Source organism: Notolepis coatsorum (genome assembly GCF_963971535.1).
Source record: "Notolepis coatsorum genome assembly, chromosome: 5".
In the NCBI taxonomy this organism is placed as follows: domain Eukaryota; kingdom Metazoa; phylum Chordata; class Actinopteri; order Aulopiformes; family Paralepididae; genus Notolepis; species Notolepis coatsorum.
The window spans coordinates 164,218,072-164,237,896 of record NC_140169.1 but is presented as its reverse complement, the minus strand read 5'-3'; the positions used below and the strand labels follow the sequence as shown (position 1 = coordinate 164,237,896).

The 19,825-nt window shown below is 42.7% G+C and overlaps 1 protein-coding gene and 1 pseudogene across 2 annotated transcripts in view; both read left to right on the top strand.

Moving 5' to 3' along the window:
- Window positions 1-41: 41 nt before the first annotated feature.
- The window catches only part of nostrin (nitric oxide synthase trafficking), a 57,989-nt gene continuing 38,205 nt past the window's right edge, over window positions 42-19,825 (top strand). The window contains exons 1-7 of the mRNA XM_084314362.1: window positions 42-90; window positions 272-357; window positions 3,290-3,373; window positions 7,325-7,387; window positions 8,696-8,777; window positions 10,423-10,485; window positions 19,176-19,274. Coding sequence (XP_084170488.1) covers window positions 64-90; window positions 272-357; window positions 3,290-3,373; window positions 7,325-7,387; window positions 8,696-8,777; window positions 10,423-10,485; window positions 19,176-19,274 — 504 coding nt within the window. The 5' untranslated portion in view covers window positions 42-63. The remainder of the gene's footprint in view (window positions 91-271; window positions 358-3,289; window positions 3,374-7,324; window positions 7,388-8,695; window positions 8,778-10,422; window positions 10,486-19,175; window positions 19,275-19,825) is intronic.
- Window positions 12,693-15,831, top strand: LOC311229237 (E3 ubiquitin-protein ligase TRIM35-like; annotated as a pseudogene). The gene is made up of 2 exons: window positions 12,693-12,788; window positions 14,755-15,831. The product of its transcript is annotated as an E3 ubiquitin-protein ligase TRIM35-like (transcript).

The window sequence follows — 19,825 nt, the reverse complement described above, 5'->3', positions numbered from 1 at the left end:
GAGGAGGAGAGAGTTGGTCAAAGGTCCAAAGAGCAAAGTCAATAAACAGCCACAGTCTTTAAGATGAAGGACCCTATGAGCGCCTGCTCTGTGAGTACCTGAGAGCTATTCTCCAAGATCCACTTTTCAAAATACATATCGTGGTTATAACACCGCTCTCATAGGTCTTCTATTGTAAATTAGCACTGGTTTTGTTGAATTGTTGATCAATTTCTGTTTTAACCGGGCTGTGTATCACCTGTCCTGCACCACACCTTCCACTGTGTTTCAGTACAACCTCTTGTACCAAAATGTCAAGCGCTTCTCAAAGAACGGGGAGCACTTCTGCAAGGAACTCATGGCGGTTTTTCAGCAAAGGTAAATACATTGCTATTGATTTGTTTTCGCCCGCTAGCGTTTAGAGCTTTCAACCGCACACCGTGAGCGGGAAGCGATCGATAGCAAGAGGGGGGAGGGGAGGTACAGGTATGGGCAGGGTACTATAGAAGAAAGACCGGTGTAATAAACAGTGTAAACAAAGGTGCAGATGAGGGTCTGTATATGCCCTATCGGTTATATTATATGTTACAATAAATATAGGCAATAAAGAATTTGAATCTGAATATATACTATGAGTAAGAGTAAAAGTAAACAGTATACACAAGGTGCAGTATACACAAGGTACCCTAACTGGCATGATATATGATATACGTACGTAGGTCATATGTTGTAGTCCGTGCAGGTTTAGGTGGTTAACCCTTTCACTACCACACTACAGAAGGTTAATGACGGTTAACCGTCTGTAGTGTGGTAGTGAAAGGGTTAACATTCTGCAGTGTGGTTGTGAAAGGGTTAACCCTTTGTCGTGTGGTAGTGAAAGGGTTAACCTTCTGCAGTGTGGTTGTGAAAGGGTTAACCCTTTGTCGTGTGGTAGTGAAAGGGTTAAGAGTCAGACGCACTTAGTGGTCAGACATTCCTAATAGTTCTATGCCCAATAGTGGTCCTTTAGCTTTTTATAATCAAGGAGGTGCTTTTGGTGTTATAATAATAAGCCCTTTTACTAAGTCACTATATTATAGAATCACCTCCAGAACAGACTGCACTTTACAAACCAAATTATTTATTCGATTAGATTAGATTAGACCTGGCATACAGTGCAGCGAGAGGAACGTCTCCCTCCTACCGCCGGTCAAGGGTCTCTAACTACACACTCTCAAGACCCCTACGCTCTGCATCTTCTAACTACACACCCTCAAGACCCCTACGCTCTGCATCTTCTAACTACACACCCTCAAGACCCCTCCGCTCTGCATCTTCTAACTACACACCCTCAAGACCCCTCCGCTCTGCATCTTCTAACTACACACCCTCAAGACCCCTACGCTCTGCATCTTCTAACTACACACCCTCAAGACCCCTACACTCTGCATCTTCTAACTACACACCCTCAAGACCCCTACGATCTGCATCTTCTAACTACACACCCTCAAGACCCCTATGCTCTACATCTTCTAACTACACACCCTCAAGACCCCTATACGCTCTGCATCTTCTAACTACACACCCTCAAGACTCCTACGGTCTGCATCTTCTGGCCGCCTCAGACCCACTCCTATCCGAGCTCCGGGAGGGTCATCAAGGAGAAGCAGGCTATTCACGGCCCTCGCTCCACAGTGGTGGAATGAACTTCCCACCACAGTCTGGACAGCTGAAACCCAACCAATTTTCCACGTGGACTAAAAACACTTTTTCAATCAATATCAATTTTTTTTTTTAAATAAAGATATGAACCTTCATACTGTCTTACTTACTATTATTCACTTAGCTACCAATTCATCTTCCTTACCTATATTAGTACCTACTATGCTAATATGTTTAAACTACTACCTACTATGCTAATGTCTCTATATACTACTATGCACTCAAGACTGTAGCACTCAAGTTCAACACTGTTTGACGAAACAATCTTACTGACCCTTAGCTGCCAGAGTCGTACCCTACCTTTCTGCTGACTTGTTGTACAGAACTAGTAAGTCGCTTTGGATAAAAGCGTTCAGCTAAATGACTAAATGTAAAAGCGATGGATCGTATCGGTACTCGGTATCAGTAACGATACCGATAGTTTAGTTGTCTGAACGGCCATTCGGCAGTGGGGGGAATTGGTATCGGCGACGCCTCCCTGAGTGAAAGTTTAAGTCTTCTGGGTTGAAGTTTAATGACCAAAGTAGTTACTGTTTGAATGAATGATTGTCCGTTGGCCTCCCTGCACTGGCTCCCTGTTCGTTTCGGAATTGATTTCAAAATTGCCATGTTTGTGTGTTCAAGGCCTTAAATGGTCTGGCCCCTCAGTACCTAGCTGAACTCCTCCATCTTTGTACCCCTGCTAGAGCACTGAGGTCAGCAAATAAACTACTCTTAGATGTCCCGAGGTCTAGGCTAAAGACTAAAGGCGATCAAGCTGTTGCGGTGGCTGCCCTTAAATGATGGAACAGTCTTCCACTGCAAATGAGGTCTGCCCAGACCCTACAGAGTTTTAAAAGACAGCTGAAGACTCACCTGTTTTTATTGGCGTCCTGAGGTTTGGAAAGCCACACACATCCCTGGTCGTGTCGTGATTGTTTAAAGAATTCTATTGTAGTTTTTATGACTTTGTGTGTATTAGGGCTGACCCCTATTAATCGATTAGTCGACTAATCGGTCGAAAGGAGCCGTAGTCGACTGGCCAACCTCTTAGTCGAATATAATAAAAAAAATAAAATAAAAAATTTAAATATATATATATATATATTTTTTTTTAATCATTCTTTCCAAAAGAAAAGAGGCCTAGAAGCGTGGCTAACGCTAATGGCACGCATACCAGAGGCTAACTGCCTACGAAAACAGGCACAGAGGCACTGAAAGAGGATTTCACCCGTCTAATGAACACACTAGACTAGACAAATATCAAGATGTATCCATCAGTGGACCAATTGCATGCATTTGCAGAGGACAAGAAGCCTTCAGTCGACTCCTTCAGACATTAAGCACCCCCCACAGCCCAAATGGAATGATAAAAAAAATATATAAAAAAAAACATTAGCCTATACTTATTATTTTTTCTTTTTGTCGTGGCAAATTTTGGCCAATCCTAGTCGACCATCCAAATCCTTAGTCGGGGACAGACAGCCCTAGTGTGTATACTGTATTTTGTACTTAGTATTTCTGTTTTATATTGTACAGCACTTTGGTACAACTTCGGTTGATTTTAAATGTGCTATATAAATAAAGTTGACCTTGACCTTGTTGATGAGATCGCTGCCCCCCACTGTAGGGCTGAGCTGGAGCTCACCTACGCCAAAGGACTGCAGAAGCTGGCTGGCAGGCTCACGAAGGTGTCCAAAGGAATGACAACCAAGTAAGCAACACACACAGCAGAATCTGACCCGGCTGGGTGGCTGTGCGGCTGGGTCGCATAAATGGTAAATGGCTGCTTTTTTATATAGCGCTATCCAAAGCGCTATCCAAAGCGCTTTACAATTTGTTCCTCACATTTTACCCATTCACTCACACATTCACACACCAACGGCGGAGGCGACCGTGCAAAGGTGCCGACCTGCTCATCGGGAGCAGTTAGGGGTTAAGTGTCTTGCTCATGGACACATCGACACGCTACCCGGGAGGGAGCAGGAATTGAACCGGGAACCTCCGGATTGCCAGACGATTGCTCTACCTCCCCGAGCCACTGTCGCCCCTGCGTAGAGGCGTAGAGGAATTGATATGATATGATATTTTCATTTATAATGCGCCACCCCCCAAGCCAATTTTTACATCGGTCCGGGGCACAGCCGGGGGGAAAAAAGAATACGAATAAATGGACAGGACAATGGAGACAGGGAACCAGGCAGACGGACAGACAGAGAACATAAGAACACCTCAGACACACAACACAACAGCAAAGTAACTAGTGATCATCCAGAGTGAAAAGGTGGGGTTTAAGCACGGCATTGAATGTCTGTACGGTGTTGGCAGACTTGATGTTGAGGGGGAGCTTATTCCACAGTGTCGGCGCCGTCACTGCAAAGGCCCGGAAACCCTTTGTCACCAGTTTGGCCTGCGGGACCCTCAGACATAGTTGGGCCATGCAAAATAAATTGTTTGGTTACGGTTGCCGACCGACCCTGCTGAATTATGTGCGACCCAAATATATTTTATGAGTTTGTAAAAAAAAATAATAATAATTTACAATAAAAGTTTAATTAAAGGTGACATGCATTATAAATGTCTTTTTTCAGTGTCTAGCATTGTATTATAGTAATAGGAGTTAGTATCAATGTGTTTGTGTCTCTAAATACCATATTGGTGGATTGCCGTCATCCAGGTCATTAATTTCCTGGTCGAAAAAATCAGGTCATTCTGATTTGGCTCGCATGGTGACATCACGTGGCGAGGATGGAGCGGATAGTGATCCGATTGGCTCTGAACTAACTCCCTGTCTATAGCTGTAGCGCGCGGCACAGTGGACTTCCTCAAATGGGAGAGGGAGAGAGAGAAAGAGAAGGGGACCTGCGTGTGTTTACACAGTGCTCTCTCTCTCTCTCTCTCTCTCTCTCTCTCTCTCTCTCTCTCTCTCTCTCTCTCTCTCTCTCTCTCTGTCTGCCACTCGCAGACTGTGTGGATGACTGTCACTGAAAGTGCTTATGGGCGGAGCCCAGCCAATAACAGGCTGAAATCTTGAGGCTGGAAAATGATGCTTTTGAGTACTCCATTAGAAATATAAAACAATGATTTTTTTTTTTTTTTAAATAAACCTTACAGATGTCTTCCATAGACTCACAGGAATTGTGTAAAGTTGCCCAAATAGTGCTAGGAATAGCAATGCAGGTCCCCTTTAAATCTTAGTAAAAAAGTGCAGTCCATGTCAATAATGAGAATATATAAAAAGCAAGTATTTCACAATATTTGCAGAGCTCTCTAACGTCAGGATATTTAGTGAGTAGTATTTAGGGGTGGCATTTTTAATACTACTACCTTTGTACATTGTACTTTTGTAGTACAGTGTCTTTGTATTTTAACCTTTAGTATATGGATATTAAACATGCTGGCAGAATACATGCATCCATGTTGTCGTGAAAAATAAAATAAAAAAATTCCCTATCCATACTTGCAATGAAAATGAATAAATAAATAAATTCCCTACCTACCCATGGCCTTAATTGACAACCAACAGGAACCAAACAATTTATTTTGTTAGGCGATCTGAGGGACCTGGAGCTGACGGGTTGGACCAAGAGTTCCTCACTTGGTCAGTCGTCCCTACGAACAGTGCTCGTGGGTGGGAAGCCAGTGGGGTATGAGTGATGGCCGTTGCAAACAGCGACTCCTACTGGTCGGTCGGGGCACCTGTTCAGCAGGGAGGGGATCTGGGGGAAATAGCGTGACCCTCTGCACGCGTTACGTTCCCCCAGTGAAACTCCTCGCTGTCAGGTGAAAAGAAGTGGCTGGCGACTCCACATGTATCGGAGGAGGCATGTGGTAGTCTACACCCTCCCCAGACCGACAGTAGGGCAGCATGTGGTAGTCTACACCCTCCCCAGACAGACAGTACGGCAGCATGTGGTAGTCTACACCCTCCCCAGACCGACAGTAGGGCAGCATGTAGTAGTTCTACACCCTCCCCAGACCGACAGTATGGCAGCATGTAGTAGTCTACACCCTCCCCAGACCGACAGTAGGGCAGCATGTGGTAGTCTACACCCTCCCCAGACCGACAGTAGGGCAGCATGTGGTAGTCTATACCCTCCCCAGACCGACAGTAGGGCAGCATGTGGTAGTCTACACCCTCCCCAGACCGACAGTAGGGCAGCATGTGGTAGTCTACACCCTCTCCAGACCGACAGTAGGGCAGCATGTGGTAGTCTAGACCCTCCCCAGACCGACAGTAGGGCAATGTGCGCAACGACCAGGAAGGGAATTGGCATAACGACAAAATGTATTTAATCAGATTTAATCAGGAGAATCAAGATGGCTCTGAAGAAAACCCTTTATGGACCAGTATTGTTATTGCTTTTGTACAACATTTTATAAGATAAGATAAGATTCCTTTATTGATCCCCTTGGGAAAATGTGGGCGTGGGAGGTATGGGCAGGGTAATAGTAGAAAGACATAAATATAGGAAATAATATTTTATCTGAATATAGAAATATGAGAAAAATAAACAGTGTAAACAAAGGTGCAGATGAGGGTCTGTATGCCCTATCGGTTATATTATACATTACAATAAATATAGACAATGAAGAACCTGAATATATACTATGAGTTAGAGTAAAGTTAACAGTATGCACAAGGTACCCTAACTGTCATGATATACATCATACGTTGTAGTTCATGTAGGTTTTGGTGTTTAAGAGTCAGACACACTTAAGTGGTCAGACGTTCCTAATAGTTCGAGTTTTGCAGCCGTTGGTTCTCCAGCTCCATGGTTGGGCATGGACTGCTGCCACAAACAACGTTAAATGCCGGTACCGCAGCATACTAACACAAACTGGTACAACAACAGTTTCTACCCACAGGCAGGGAACAGTTAATCCACCCATTACTGGACTCAAATGCTGCTACAATGCTCAGCCACGCTATTGCACCCTCGTGCATCAATATAATGTGCAATTATCTTTTAAGTTCAAGTTTCAAGTTTCTTTATTAGTTGTCATAGTAAAAAATACAGAATACTTTTCCATTAAATGCTTTTTTCTGTATGAGCTCCTGGGAGTGTGCTAGATAAAAATAGATAAAAAGTATAAAATAGAAAGTCAAAAGTATGTAAACAAAAAGTGTTCAGTCAATATACATTATATACAATATACAATACAGATTTTACTTGTCGAATGTGTACTTATTTGTATTTACTTGTACTTGTTATTGCACATACCGCAGACAGTTTATTGTATATAAATACCTGCTTTTTTATTCCGTTAATTGTTGCTTTTTATTCCTTGATGATGCTGTGGAGTAAACAGAGAGTAAGAATCCCATTGTACTTGTTGCTATGGAAAATTAATCTCAAAACCAACCACAATTAGTTCCCCCGTTGCTAAGCAAACTTCCTACCCGGCGATATGAAGCGCTCGTGGAATGTCTCTCGTCCAATCACAACGCAGTGTTTGGAACCGTGGTGTAAACTGCCTGTGAATAATAATAATCACAAGAGCTGATGGTAAAAAAAAAAAAACAGGAAAAATAAATCGCATCTTACGAGGCGGTTTGGATCCAAACGCTGTTGGATAACGAGCTCGTTAGGATGGAAACCCTGTCGGATAACGAGCTCGCTGGGCCGTAAATCTAACCTTTTCCTGTGTCTCTCCCGCTCAGCTCCACCTACAGCGCCTGGTGTCATGTGTCCGACGAGATGTACTCCTCAGCAGACACACACAGGTACCTCCCCACCCCACATCTCCCCAACCCTCCTCCCCACCCACCCCTCCTCACCCCACCTCTTCCTGCTACCATCATCCTTGCTACCATCCCTGACCTTCTTGTCTTAACCGTTGAAATGCCCTTTTCAGAAATACAATTTTTTTCACTACAATCTATTTCCTGTCTGAACAGGTGCCCTAAAATGACCCTTTCTGTATGTAATATAACCATCAAAGTCCATACCGTGGAAACCAGCGGACCTTGATGCCCTGAACAAAGACCGTGCCCCCCCCTTCTCTCTCTCATAGGCTCTCTCTTCCTACACAGTATGGAACTCCTAGTATGTTTAAGGAAGTGTCCTTTTCTGAAAAAATAATAAATAATAAATTTATTTTGTGTTTACTGCAAAGGGGAGGGACTGAGAGACACATGTTACTGACCAAACACTCTATACCAGTGATGGCTGTTTACTGCAGAGTGGAGGGACTGGGAGACCCATGTTACTGACCAGACACTCTATATCAGTGATGGCTGTTTACTGCAGAGTGGAGGGACTGGGAGACCCATGTTACTGACCAGACACTCTATATCAGTGATGGCTGTTTACTGCAGAGTGGAGGGACTGGGAGACCCATGTTACTGACTAGACACTCTATATCAGTGATGGCTGTTTACTGCAGAGTGGAGGGACTGGGAGACCCATGTTACTGACCAGACACTCTATACCAGTGATGGCTGTTTACTGCAGAGTGGAGGGACTGGGAGACCCATGTTACTGACCAGACACTCTATATCAGTGATGGCTGTTTACTGCAGAGTGGAGGGACTGGGAGACCCATGTTACTGACTAGACACTCTATATCAGTGATGGCTGTTTACTGCAGAGTGGAGGGACTGGGAGACCCATGTTACTGACCAGACACTCTATACCAGTGATGGCTGTTTACTGCAGAGTGGAGGGACTGGGAGACCCATGTTACTGACCAGACCCTCTATATCAGTGATGGCTGTTTACTGCAGAGTGGAGGGACTGAGAGACCCATGTTACTGACCAGACACTCTATACCAGTGATGGCTGTTTACTGCAGAGTGGAGGGACTGGGAGACCCATGTTACTGACCAGACACTCTATACCAGTGATGGCTGTCAGAATGTAGAGCTATATAACACATTATTCTAACAAAGAAATAACACTTTAACCACCTTTAAGATGTGTTAATCTGTTGTTGTTGATGATGATGATGATGATGATGATGATGATGATGATGATCTTCATGCAGTGAACAGGGATAAAATGTAAATATAATAATGATGTTTTGGTTTCAGGACTTTAGGAAATGCCTTTCAGCAAGAAGCAATTCTGGAATTACGGCAACTCATAGAGGAGCACAATAAGAGGAAGAGGCCTGTACGTCATCCGTCTCTAACCCCCACATCTACCATCCAGCTTTACTGTCCATCATCTGTCTCTAACCTCCAGCTTTACTGTCTGTCATCTGTCTCTAACCCCCACATCTACCATCCAGCTTTACTGTCTGTCATCTGTCTCTAACCCCCACATCTACCATCCAGCTTTACTGTCTGTCATCTGTCTCTAACCACCACATCTACCATCCAGCTTTACTGTCTGTCATCTGTCTCTAACCCCCACATCTACCATCCAGCTTTACTGTCTGTCATCTGTCTCTAACCACCACATCTACCATCCAGCTTTACTGTCTGTCATCTGTCTCTAACCCCCACATCTACCATTCAGCTTTACTGTCCGTCATCTGTCTCTAACCCCCACATCTACCATCCAGATTTACTGTCTGTCATCTGTCCCTAACCCCCACATCTAACCTCCAGCTTTACTGTCCGTCATCTGTCTCTAACCCCCACATCTACCATCCAGCTTTACTGTCTGTCATCTGTCTCTAACCCCCACATCTAACCTCCAGCTTTACTGTCTGTCATCTGTCTCTAACCCCCACATCTACCATCCAGCTTTACTGTCTGTCATCTGTCTCTAACCCCCACATCTACCATCCAGCTTTACTGTCTGTCATCTGTCTCTAACCCCCACATCTACCATCCAGTTTTACTGTCTGTCATCTGTCTCTAACCCCCACATCTACCATCCAGCTTTACTGTCTGTCATCTGTCCCTAACCCCCACATCTAACCTCCAGCTTTACTGTCCGTCATCTGTCTCTAACCCCCACATCTACCATCCAGCTTTACTGTCTGTCATCTGTCTCTAACCCCCACATCTAACCTCCAGCTTTACTGTCTGTCATCTGTCTCTAACCCCCACATCTACCATCCAGCTTTACTGTCTGTCATCTGTCTCTAACCCCCACATCTACCATCCAGCTTTACTGTCTGTCATCTGTCTCTAACCCCCACATCTACCATCCAGTTTTACTGTCTGTCATCTGTCTCTAACCCCCACATCTACCATCCAGCTTTACTGTCTGTCATCTGTCTCTAACCCCCACATCTACCATCCAGCTTTACTGTCTGTCATCTGTCTCTAACCCCCACATCTACCATCCAGTTTTACTGTCTGTCATCTGTCTCTAACCACCACATCTAACCTCCAGCTTTACTGTCTGTCATCTGTCTTTAACCCCCACATCTACCATCCAGTTTTACTGTCTGTCATCTGTCTCTAACCCCCACATCTACCATCCAGTTTTACTGTCTGTCATCTGTCTCTAACCCCCACATCTAACCTCCAGCTTTACTGTCCGTCATCTGTCTCTAACCCCCACATCTACCATCCAGTTTTACTGTCTGTCATCTGTCTCTAACCCCCACATCTACCATCCAGCTTTACTGTCTGTCATCTGTCTCTAACCCCCACATCTACCATCCAGTTTTACTGTCTCTCATCTGTCTCTAACCCCCACATCTACCATCCAGCTTTACTGTCTCTCATCTGTCTCTAACCCCCACATCTACCATCCAGCTTTACTGTCTGTCATCTGTCTCTAACCCCCACATCTACCATCCAGCTTTACTGTCTGCATTCTAGTAATGCAGTCGTTCTATTCTGCTCTGTTTTCATAGCTTGATGGTGTTGTTGAGAAATCTGGAAAGCTAGTCACCACTAACTGGACTGAGCAGCTCAAGGTAATATATCCACTAACAAGAATGGAAAGAGATGTATTAAGATAAGATATTCCTTTATTGAATCCGGGTGTCATGGCACCGAGTGTCATGGCAGCATGGGGGAGGGGGGGGGGGGGGGGTACAGGTATGGGCAGGGAAATAGATTAAATACATACACATAGAGGCCATATTATATATATTATATAATGTAATCTGAATATGGAAAATATGAGAAAAATAAACGGTGTAAACAATATAATTAACTCTGAATATAAAAATATGAGAAAAATAAACAGTATACACAAGGTGCAGATGAGGGTCTGTAACCTAACTGGCATGATATATACGTCATACCTTGTAGTCCGTGCAGGTTCTGGTGGTAAAGAGAATTTTGAATGCTTTAAGGAAAACCTCCATATCATCAAAGCATCTCCCGTTTTTAAAGCTGCAATCATTATTTTCTGACAGCATTTTCAAAACGTCTAATATGTCTATATTACTACCTACTATGCTGATATGTCTATACTACTACCTACTATGCTGATATGTCTATACTACTACCTAATATGCTAATATGTCTATACTACTAGCTACTATGCTAATATTTCTATACTACTAGCTACATGCTAATATGTCTATATTACTACCTACTATGCTAATATGTCTATATTACTACCTACTATGCTAATATGTCTATAATACTACCTACTATGCTAATATGTCTATATTACTACCTACTATGCTAATATGTCTATACTACTACCTACTATGCTAATATGTCTATATTACTACCTACTATGCTAATATGTCTATACTACTACCTACTATGCTAATATGTTTATATTTACTACTTACTATGCTAATATGTCTATACTACTACCTACTATGCTAATATGTCTATACTACTACGCTAATATGTCTATACTACTACCTACTATGCTAATATGTCTATACTACTACCTGCTATGCTAATATGTCTATACTACTACCTACTATGCTAATATGTCTCACATGTTTCGAGCAACACTGTACTTATTGTACTTATTTTATGCCTATTCTTATGTCTGCACTTTCTACATTGCACTACTTTTATTGTCTTTTTATACCTATGTCTGCACTTCATGCATTGCTTTTATTCTGTCAGCTGTATGCTAATTTTGTGCTATTTGCTGTGGGGCACTTTGGGCTGTAATCCATGTGTCAAAGGTGCTATATAAATAAAGTTATTATATTATAATTATAATAATAATAATAATTATTATTATTATTATTATTATTATTATTATTATTATTATTATTATTATTATTATTATTATTATTATTATTATTATTATTATTATTATTATTATTATTATTATTATTATTATTATTATTATTATTATTATTATTATTATTATTATTATTATTATTATTATTATTATTCTGTTATACTATATTAAATTATACTATATTAAATTATATTATATTATATTATATTATATTATATTATATTATATTATATTATATTATATTATATTATATTATATTATATTATACTATATTATACTATATAATGTGTTGCCGTTGAACCCTTCGGAGGTGTCGTGGGCCTGTCAACAAAACACCAATGAAGGAGGGTGCCCGCCTGAAGACCCCAGTGAAGCTTTTACCACTACCCCATTCAATATAAAGTGCTGATTATCTAAGGGATTGTAATATCAAGTCCTATAAGCTCAACCAACTATATTATATTATATTATATTATATTACATTACATTACATTACATTACATTACATTACATGACATTACATTACATTACATTACATTATATTATATTATATTATATTATATTATATAGACCACTTATTTTAACAGGTAGAGCTATTATTTTAACAAACAAAAAAATACCACTTACTGCACCTTTAATCTTTCCTAACCCCACTACAGTTTCCTGTTCTGTCAAAGCTCCACTTCTTGTCTGACTCGATATACAGCAATCAGAGTTGCGACACTCCTCTTCGACCGACACTGAGATACACACGCCTGCTGTAAAAGACTCCAGATAAAACCCACAGCTCATACTGAAGGAGTAGGACTAGCTTTAAACAAACACAGGAAGGAACAATTATCAAACAGTGACTTCAAACAGCTGCTGACTGAATCTAAGTAAGTTTATAACAATTGTCATTAAAGGTGAAGGTAAACTTCAGGGAGCATTCCAGAGGAGGGAGTGTTACTGAGAGACAAAATGGCTTCGTCTCATTGTGAAGAGGATCTGTCTTGTCCTGTGTGCTGTGACATCTACAATGGCTACCTGTCCTCTTGTCGTGTAGCCACAGCTTCTGTAAAGCCTGTCTGCAGGAATGCTGGACAGACAGAGAAGACAAGAACTGTCCACTTTGTAGGGAAATCTCTTCAAGTTCAAATCCTCCTCGTAACTTGGCTTTGAAGAACCTGTGTGAGGCCATCAGGGAAAGAGCACGTCTTAAGGTGCTCTGCAGTCTGCACAGAGAAGAACTCAAGCTCTTCTGTCTGGATGACCTCCAGCTCATCTGTGTGGTGTGCAGTGTTGTGCTAGTTACTGAAAAATAGTAACTCAGTTACTTTACTAGTTACTTCATTTCAAAGTAACTTCGTTACTGTACTAGTTACTTACACCCAAAAGTAATGAGTTACTGTGAAAAGTAACTATTTAGTTATTTAAAAAAAAAGATAAAAAAAAAAAGATTGCTCCCGAGTCCCATGCCCTATAGTACTCAAAATCGGTTGATCAACTTGACAGTTTCCATTCACATCACCGAACTCTGCTAAGCAATGTGGTCTAGATACAAACACAAATCTGACACAAACAAATGTTGTCCCGAGTCATATAATAAGAAGTGCGCGGGTTGAAGGAACAGCCTTGATGTCGCCGGAGCGTTTCATTATAACCATTATAATTCAAGGGTACTACGACTATGCTTGCACCTCATGGTACCAAAGCAAAATTACAAACATCACAAAACAAACTGGTCAGACTACTACTTGACCTGAACCCCAGAACCCACCTCACCCCTGCCCACTTTGACAACCTAGGATGGCTTAGACTAGACGACAGAGTACAGCAACTTGCAATGGGCCTGGTCTACAAGATACACTATACGACCGGGGTACCCATGTACATGTCAAAATACTTCCCAAAGGTCAGTGAATACCACAACCACTACACCAGAGGAAGCTCAACAAATCATGTAAAACCCAGATTCGGCTCAAACAAGGGACTAACGTTTCGCAATTATGCCACAACAATGTGGAACGCCCTACCCAAAGCTGTAAAGGAATACATATGTATATACTCTGTCAGGATCTAGGGGTAACAGTACTGTATATTTGAATACCGTTTATGTCACAAATGTATCAGTACTAAATACCTATGTCCCTATGCCATAAATGTCATGTATGTTGTGTATGTCATAAATGTCTATATGAATTGAAAATGGGGGACCCTGATGGAAACAAGACAAACGTCTTTCTCAGGTCTGCATCCCCTTAACAATTGTATGTATTGAGCCGTACTGTATTGTACCCATTCTGCAATCTGCTAAATAAAGTTTTCATTCATTCATTCATTCACCATCTTGCAAGTTGCAACGTTGTTTAAGATATCAATCAAAGCATTGCAACGTTAGAATAGTTAGGATATCAATTGTGCATGAAAGGACTATATTTATATTGTTTGATTAGTATTATGAGATTCCCTGGCAGATTTCGTAAAGTCAAAATCCGTTGATCAACTTGAGTTTCAGTGAACACATTGCACTGACTCACCAAAGTCTGCGGTGGTTGAGATGTAGTAACGTAACGTTACGTTAGTCCAGTTGACTCCAGCAGCGCCTCAAACATGTTCTTTATCTCGTTTCCATGTTGTATATTAATTATCTCTCCAAGTAGTTGCTAAATGGTTTGTTAGTTTGTTACTGCGTTCTTTTTATGTCGATTCATAGCGAGCGTTTGTTTTGTTTACAATAGAGAGGGTCTATTTCTTTCCGTAGCCGCATTTCCTGCGCACTTCTGATTGGCCAGTGGCCAGACTCGCCTCGTATCATTCTACGCGGGTGGGGATGAGGATAATAATAATAATCACTACCGCTCGCTATCAATCTACGCCGTATATAACGCAAATAACGCAGTGACGAACCATTCAGTAACGTAAGTAGCGTTACTGAATTTCAAAAGTAATGCGTTAGAGTACTAGTTTCGGCAAAAAGTAACTTCGTTTCTGTAACGCGTTACTTTGTAACGCGTTAGTCCCAACACTGGTGGTGTGTCAGTCCTCCAGAAAACACAAGAGCCACAACTGCTGTCCCATAGAGGAAGCTTCGGAGGACCACAAGAAGGAGCTCCAGGCTCAACTGAAGACCTTGCGTGACAAGCTAAAGGTCTTTAATGAAATCAAACAAACATGCAACCACACAGCAGAACACTTGAAGGTCCAGACCCTGCACACAGAGAAGCAGATTAAGGAGGAGTTTAAGAAGCTTCACCAGTTTCTCCACGAGGAAGAGGAGGCCAGGGTAGCTGCACTGAAGGAGGAAGAGGAGCAGAAGAGTCAGCCGATGAAGGAGAGGTTTGAGGGGCTGGAGAGAGAGATGTCAACCCTTTCAGACACGATCGGAGTCGTAGAGCGGGAGCTGAGAGCTGAAGACGTCTCCTTCCTGCAGAACTACAAGACCACACTGAACAGAGCTCAGTGCAACCTGCCTCGTCCACAGCTGGTCTCAGGAGCGCTGATAGACGAGGCCAAACACCTGGGCAACCTGACCTTCAGAGTCTGGGAGAAGATGAAGGAGAGGGTCAAGTTCACTCCTGTCACTCTGGACCCAAACACTGCATCACCCTGGTTCTCTATATCTGATGATCTGACCAGTGTGAGATGCACAGTCACAAAGCAGCAGCTCCCTGACAACCCAGAGAGGAACATGGCGTATAACATTGTTCTGGGTTCTGAGAGCTTCAGCTCAGGATAACACAGCTGGGAGGTGGAGGTGGGAGACCATCCTAGATGGGCTATAGGTGTAGTTAAAGAGTCATTTGACAACAAGAGAGAGAGGCTAAAGTTATCACCACAACATGGTATCTGGGCTCTACGTTATTGGAGTGGTGAGTACACTAATGGTCTGGGTCAGATCCTCACAGTGAGGAGGAGCCTCCAGAGGATCAGAGTACAGCTGGACTATGACGGGGGGAAGCTGTCCTTCTACGACCCTGAAGACGTGACTCACATCTGCACTCATGAACACACCTTCACTGAGAAACTCTACCCATTCTTCACTATAGGAGAGGCTGGTGATGCCATACACCCTGATATAAACATCTGCCAATCAGTGGTGTCTCTCTCTGTGGTATAGTCATGACAGTGAGGTGTGTTTGTGTGTGTTTGTATAAAACCCTGTTGCACAGGGTAGCTGGCATAAAGCTAGATTAGATTAGCCAACCACATGCTAGTAATTCGAAAAATAGAATAAAAGAATAAAAAATTTAGCTCGACTACATGTGTGTGTATGTGTATGAGAGAGAGAGACACAGAGAGAGAGAGAGAAAGAGAGAGAGAGATAGATACACAGATAGAGAGAGGGAGACAGAAAGAGAGAGGGGAGAGTTGAGTTCACTTATCTTTTAATTTGTGCTGATCTGCATAATTTCACGTCATGTTATATGCAGGACGGACCGGCAGACATGTTATATTGTGTATGTTTCCGGTCATGATGTGCTTTATCAGGGGGGGTGTCTTGGATGGGGATGTGGTGGGGATTGATGTGTGGGGTGTTTAGAGCAACACTGTACTTATTGTACTTATTTTATGCCTATTCTTATGTCTGTACTTTCTACATTGCACTACTTTTATTGTCTTTTAAGATAACATAAGATAAGATGATCCTTTATTAATCCCCTTGGGCAGGCCCGGACTGGCCATCGGGAGAACAGGGAGTTTTCCTGGTGGCCTGGCCTGCACAGATTTGTTTTTGTTTATGTTTTACCCGCAGTCAGGCCACTGAACTTAGAAGCAGGCCAGGCCAGTGTTTCTAGTTGCGGCGGCGCGATAGTTAGATAACCTAGGTGGGGAACAACCAGGAGATCACTGCGATAGAGGGTAATGCAGTCAAACAAGTTGGATAACTATCTCTCTCTCTCTCTCTCTCTCTCTCTCTCTCTCTCTCTCTCTCTCTCTCTCTCTCTCTCTCTCTCTCTCTCTCTCTCTCTCTCTCTCTCTCTCTCTCTCTCTCTCTCTCCCCTTACACACACAAAGGGAGCCACATGTGATTGGTGGAGGCAGGACTATTACAAAAAAACTAAAGATCCATCAAAATCAGTGTTGTTGACACATGCTAGCCTGTAATAACCCCCCCCCCCCCCCCCATCACACACACTGACATTTAAATGATTACAATTCTAAAATGTATTGAATATGTGGTGGTTATGATCAGGGCTGAAGTTGAATAAAAGATTTATGAAAGAAAAAGTTGTAAATTATTTCAACATATAATATTTGTATGGTGTTTTTGAAGAGGACAATAGTCCCCTAAAGAGTGTCAATATTTTTTTCAATCTGACATTACAAAAAAAATGAATCCTTCAAAATCAGTGTTGTTGCTAATCATTGGCATATGCTAAAATCGTTAAAATTTTTAACAATTCCTGCACCAGAATGCAGGAAATTAAGTCTTTGTAACAAAAAAAATCCTGGTGGGGGACTCCCAGACCCCCGCTTAAAAAGTGGCCTGACTGGGGCTATATTTCGCACTATATTTCCTGGCCTGAATGATTTCCCCAGTCCGGCCCTCCTGCCCTTGGGGAAATTCAGGTGTCAAATCAGCATGGGGGGGGGGGTACAGAGCTTCACAGTCCAGTATCTATATACACTATAGATACTAGGGGTGTAACGGTACACAAAAACCACGGTTCGGTACGTACCTTGGTTTTGAAGTCAAGGTTCGGTACGGGTTTTCGGTACAGTGGGGGAAAGTTTGGCTTTCCATGTTCCACTCAGGGGTGATGTAGTGTGCAGTAACTAATTGTACTTGTAGGGCTGTCAACGAATATTCTATATTGAAATTAATAATTGACTTGAAAAATAAATAAAAATGATATTAGATTGTGAAAAAAACAGCCCCCGGTGGGCGGTCGTTAGTGGTTAACATACCGTTGTATTCATTCGGTACACTACACAGCTGTTCGGTACGGTACGGTACACACTGAAACTGTTCAGTTCGGTACGGATACGTGTACCTTTACACCCCTAATAGATACAATATAAAATATAAATACAAATACAATATAAAAAGTACAAAATACAAGATAGTCCAGTGAGTGCAGGTGGATATGAGTTCTCACGTCCCGAGGTCTGACAATGATAGTTCTCCTGGCAGCAGAGCCGGCCGTCCGAGCCCTTGGTTGTAGAGCCTGATGCCTGCCGCCGGTATAAAGGACGGTTTGTGGTGTGTCGGGGGGGATGAGTCTTTGGCTCAACGTGCTCTTCATTCTGGCTAGCTCCTCATAGAGGGGGTGAGAGGGGTTCTCCAGGATGGCTTCTAGCTTTTTCCTCATCCTCCTCTCAGCCACCACCTCTAGATTATCCAGCTCACCACCCACTACTGAGCTAGCCTTCTTCACCAGCTTGTTCAGCTTGCTGGAGTCCCTCAAGCTGATGTTGCCCCCCCAGCACAGCACAGCAAAAAAGAGGACTGGTAGAAAGATAGCAGCAGTCGGTTGCACACGTCGAACGACCTGAGTCTCCTAAGGAAGAACAGCCTGCTCTGTCCCTTCCTGTAGAGGGCCTCAGTGTTGTCCGACCAGTCCAGTTTTTGTTCAGGTGAACTCCAAGGAATGTGTAGGACTCCACCATCTCTACCTCCTCCCCTCCAAGGATTATGGGAGAAGGGGGACCCTTCCTGCCTCCCCGGTAGTCCACCACCCGCTCCTTTGTCTTGCTGACGTTGAGTTGGAGGTGGTTACTGTCGGACCACCCTACGAAGCTCTCCACCAGAGCCCTGTACTCAGCCTCATGACTCAAGGATACTACCTACTATGCTAATATGTCTCTATTACCGGTACTATTAATATGTCTATACTACTACCTACTATGCTAATATGTCTATATTACTACCTACTATGCTAATATGTCTATACTACTACCTACTATGCTAATATGTCTATACTACTACCTACTATGCTAATATGTCTATACTACTACCTACTTTGCTAATATATATATACTACTACCTACTATGCTAATATGTCTATACTACTACCTACTATGCTAATATGTCTATACTACTACCTACTATGCTAATATGTCTATACTACTACCTACTATGCTGATATGTCTATACTACTACCTACTATGCTGATATGTCTATACTACTACCTACTATGCTAATATGTCTATACTACTACCTACTATGCTAATATGTCTATACTACTAGATACTATGCGAATATGTCTATACTACTACTATGTCTATATTACTACCTACTATGCTAATATGTCTATACTACTACCTACTATGTTAATATGCACTCAAGACTGTAGCACTCAAGTTCAACACTGTTGATGAATAATCTTACTGACCCTTAGCTGCCAGAGTTGTACCCTTCCTTCCTCCCTGCTGACTTGTTGTACACAACTTGTAAGTCGCTTGGGATAAAAGCGTTCAGCAGCTAAATGACTAAATGTTAACTTTTGACCAATACAGGTAAAGAAGAAGCTGGGTGGAATAACGCGGGAGCACGAGGCGCTCTTTAACTTTGTGGAGAACAACCGGCAGATCTGCACGGAGAAGGAGAAGCAGAAGGTACGACGCGTCCACTTGTGTTGTTGTTCATGATGACTCACATGCTTTTAGTCGGGGGGGGGGGGCAGTGGCTCAGGAGGTAGAGCAGTTGCCTGTTAATCGGAAGGTTCCTCATTCGATTCCCACTCTCCTCCTGGCAGCGTGTCGAAGTGTCCTTGTGTCCTTGAGCGAGACACTTAAGCCCTAATTGCTCCCGTTGAGCATGATCGCCTCCGCCGTCAGGCTGTGTGGGTGAATGTGAGGCGTGATGATCAAGGCTGTTATATAAATGCAGTTCCACAGACGTTAAGCACCACCTCCATGGCCGCTCGAAATCTGTGACTTGTCAGAAAAAAAAATTTGTTTGCTGGCTGTCTGCTGATCCGAGATACGAATACCTTACCTGTGCAGATGAATGTGAGAGGATGACATGTCACATGAAAACAAACTTGCCTGGTGGTACTAAATCCAGATTGAACTCTGCCATTGGAAAGGGGAGATTTGGCCCGATCCATAGATGAGTGACTTGGCCATAATAAGGTCATTTATAGGCCTGATATTCTATATTCTAT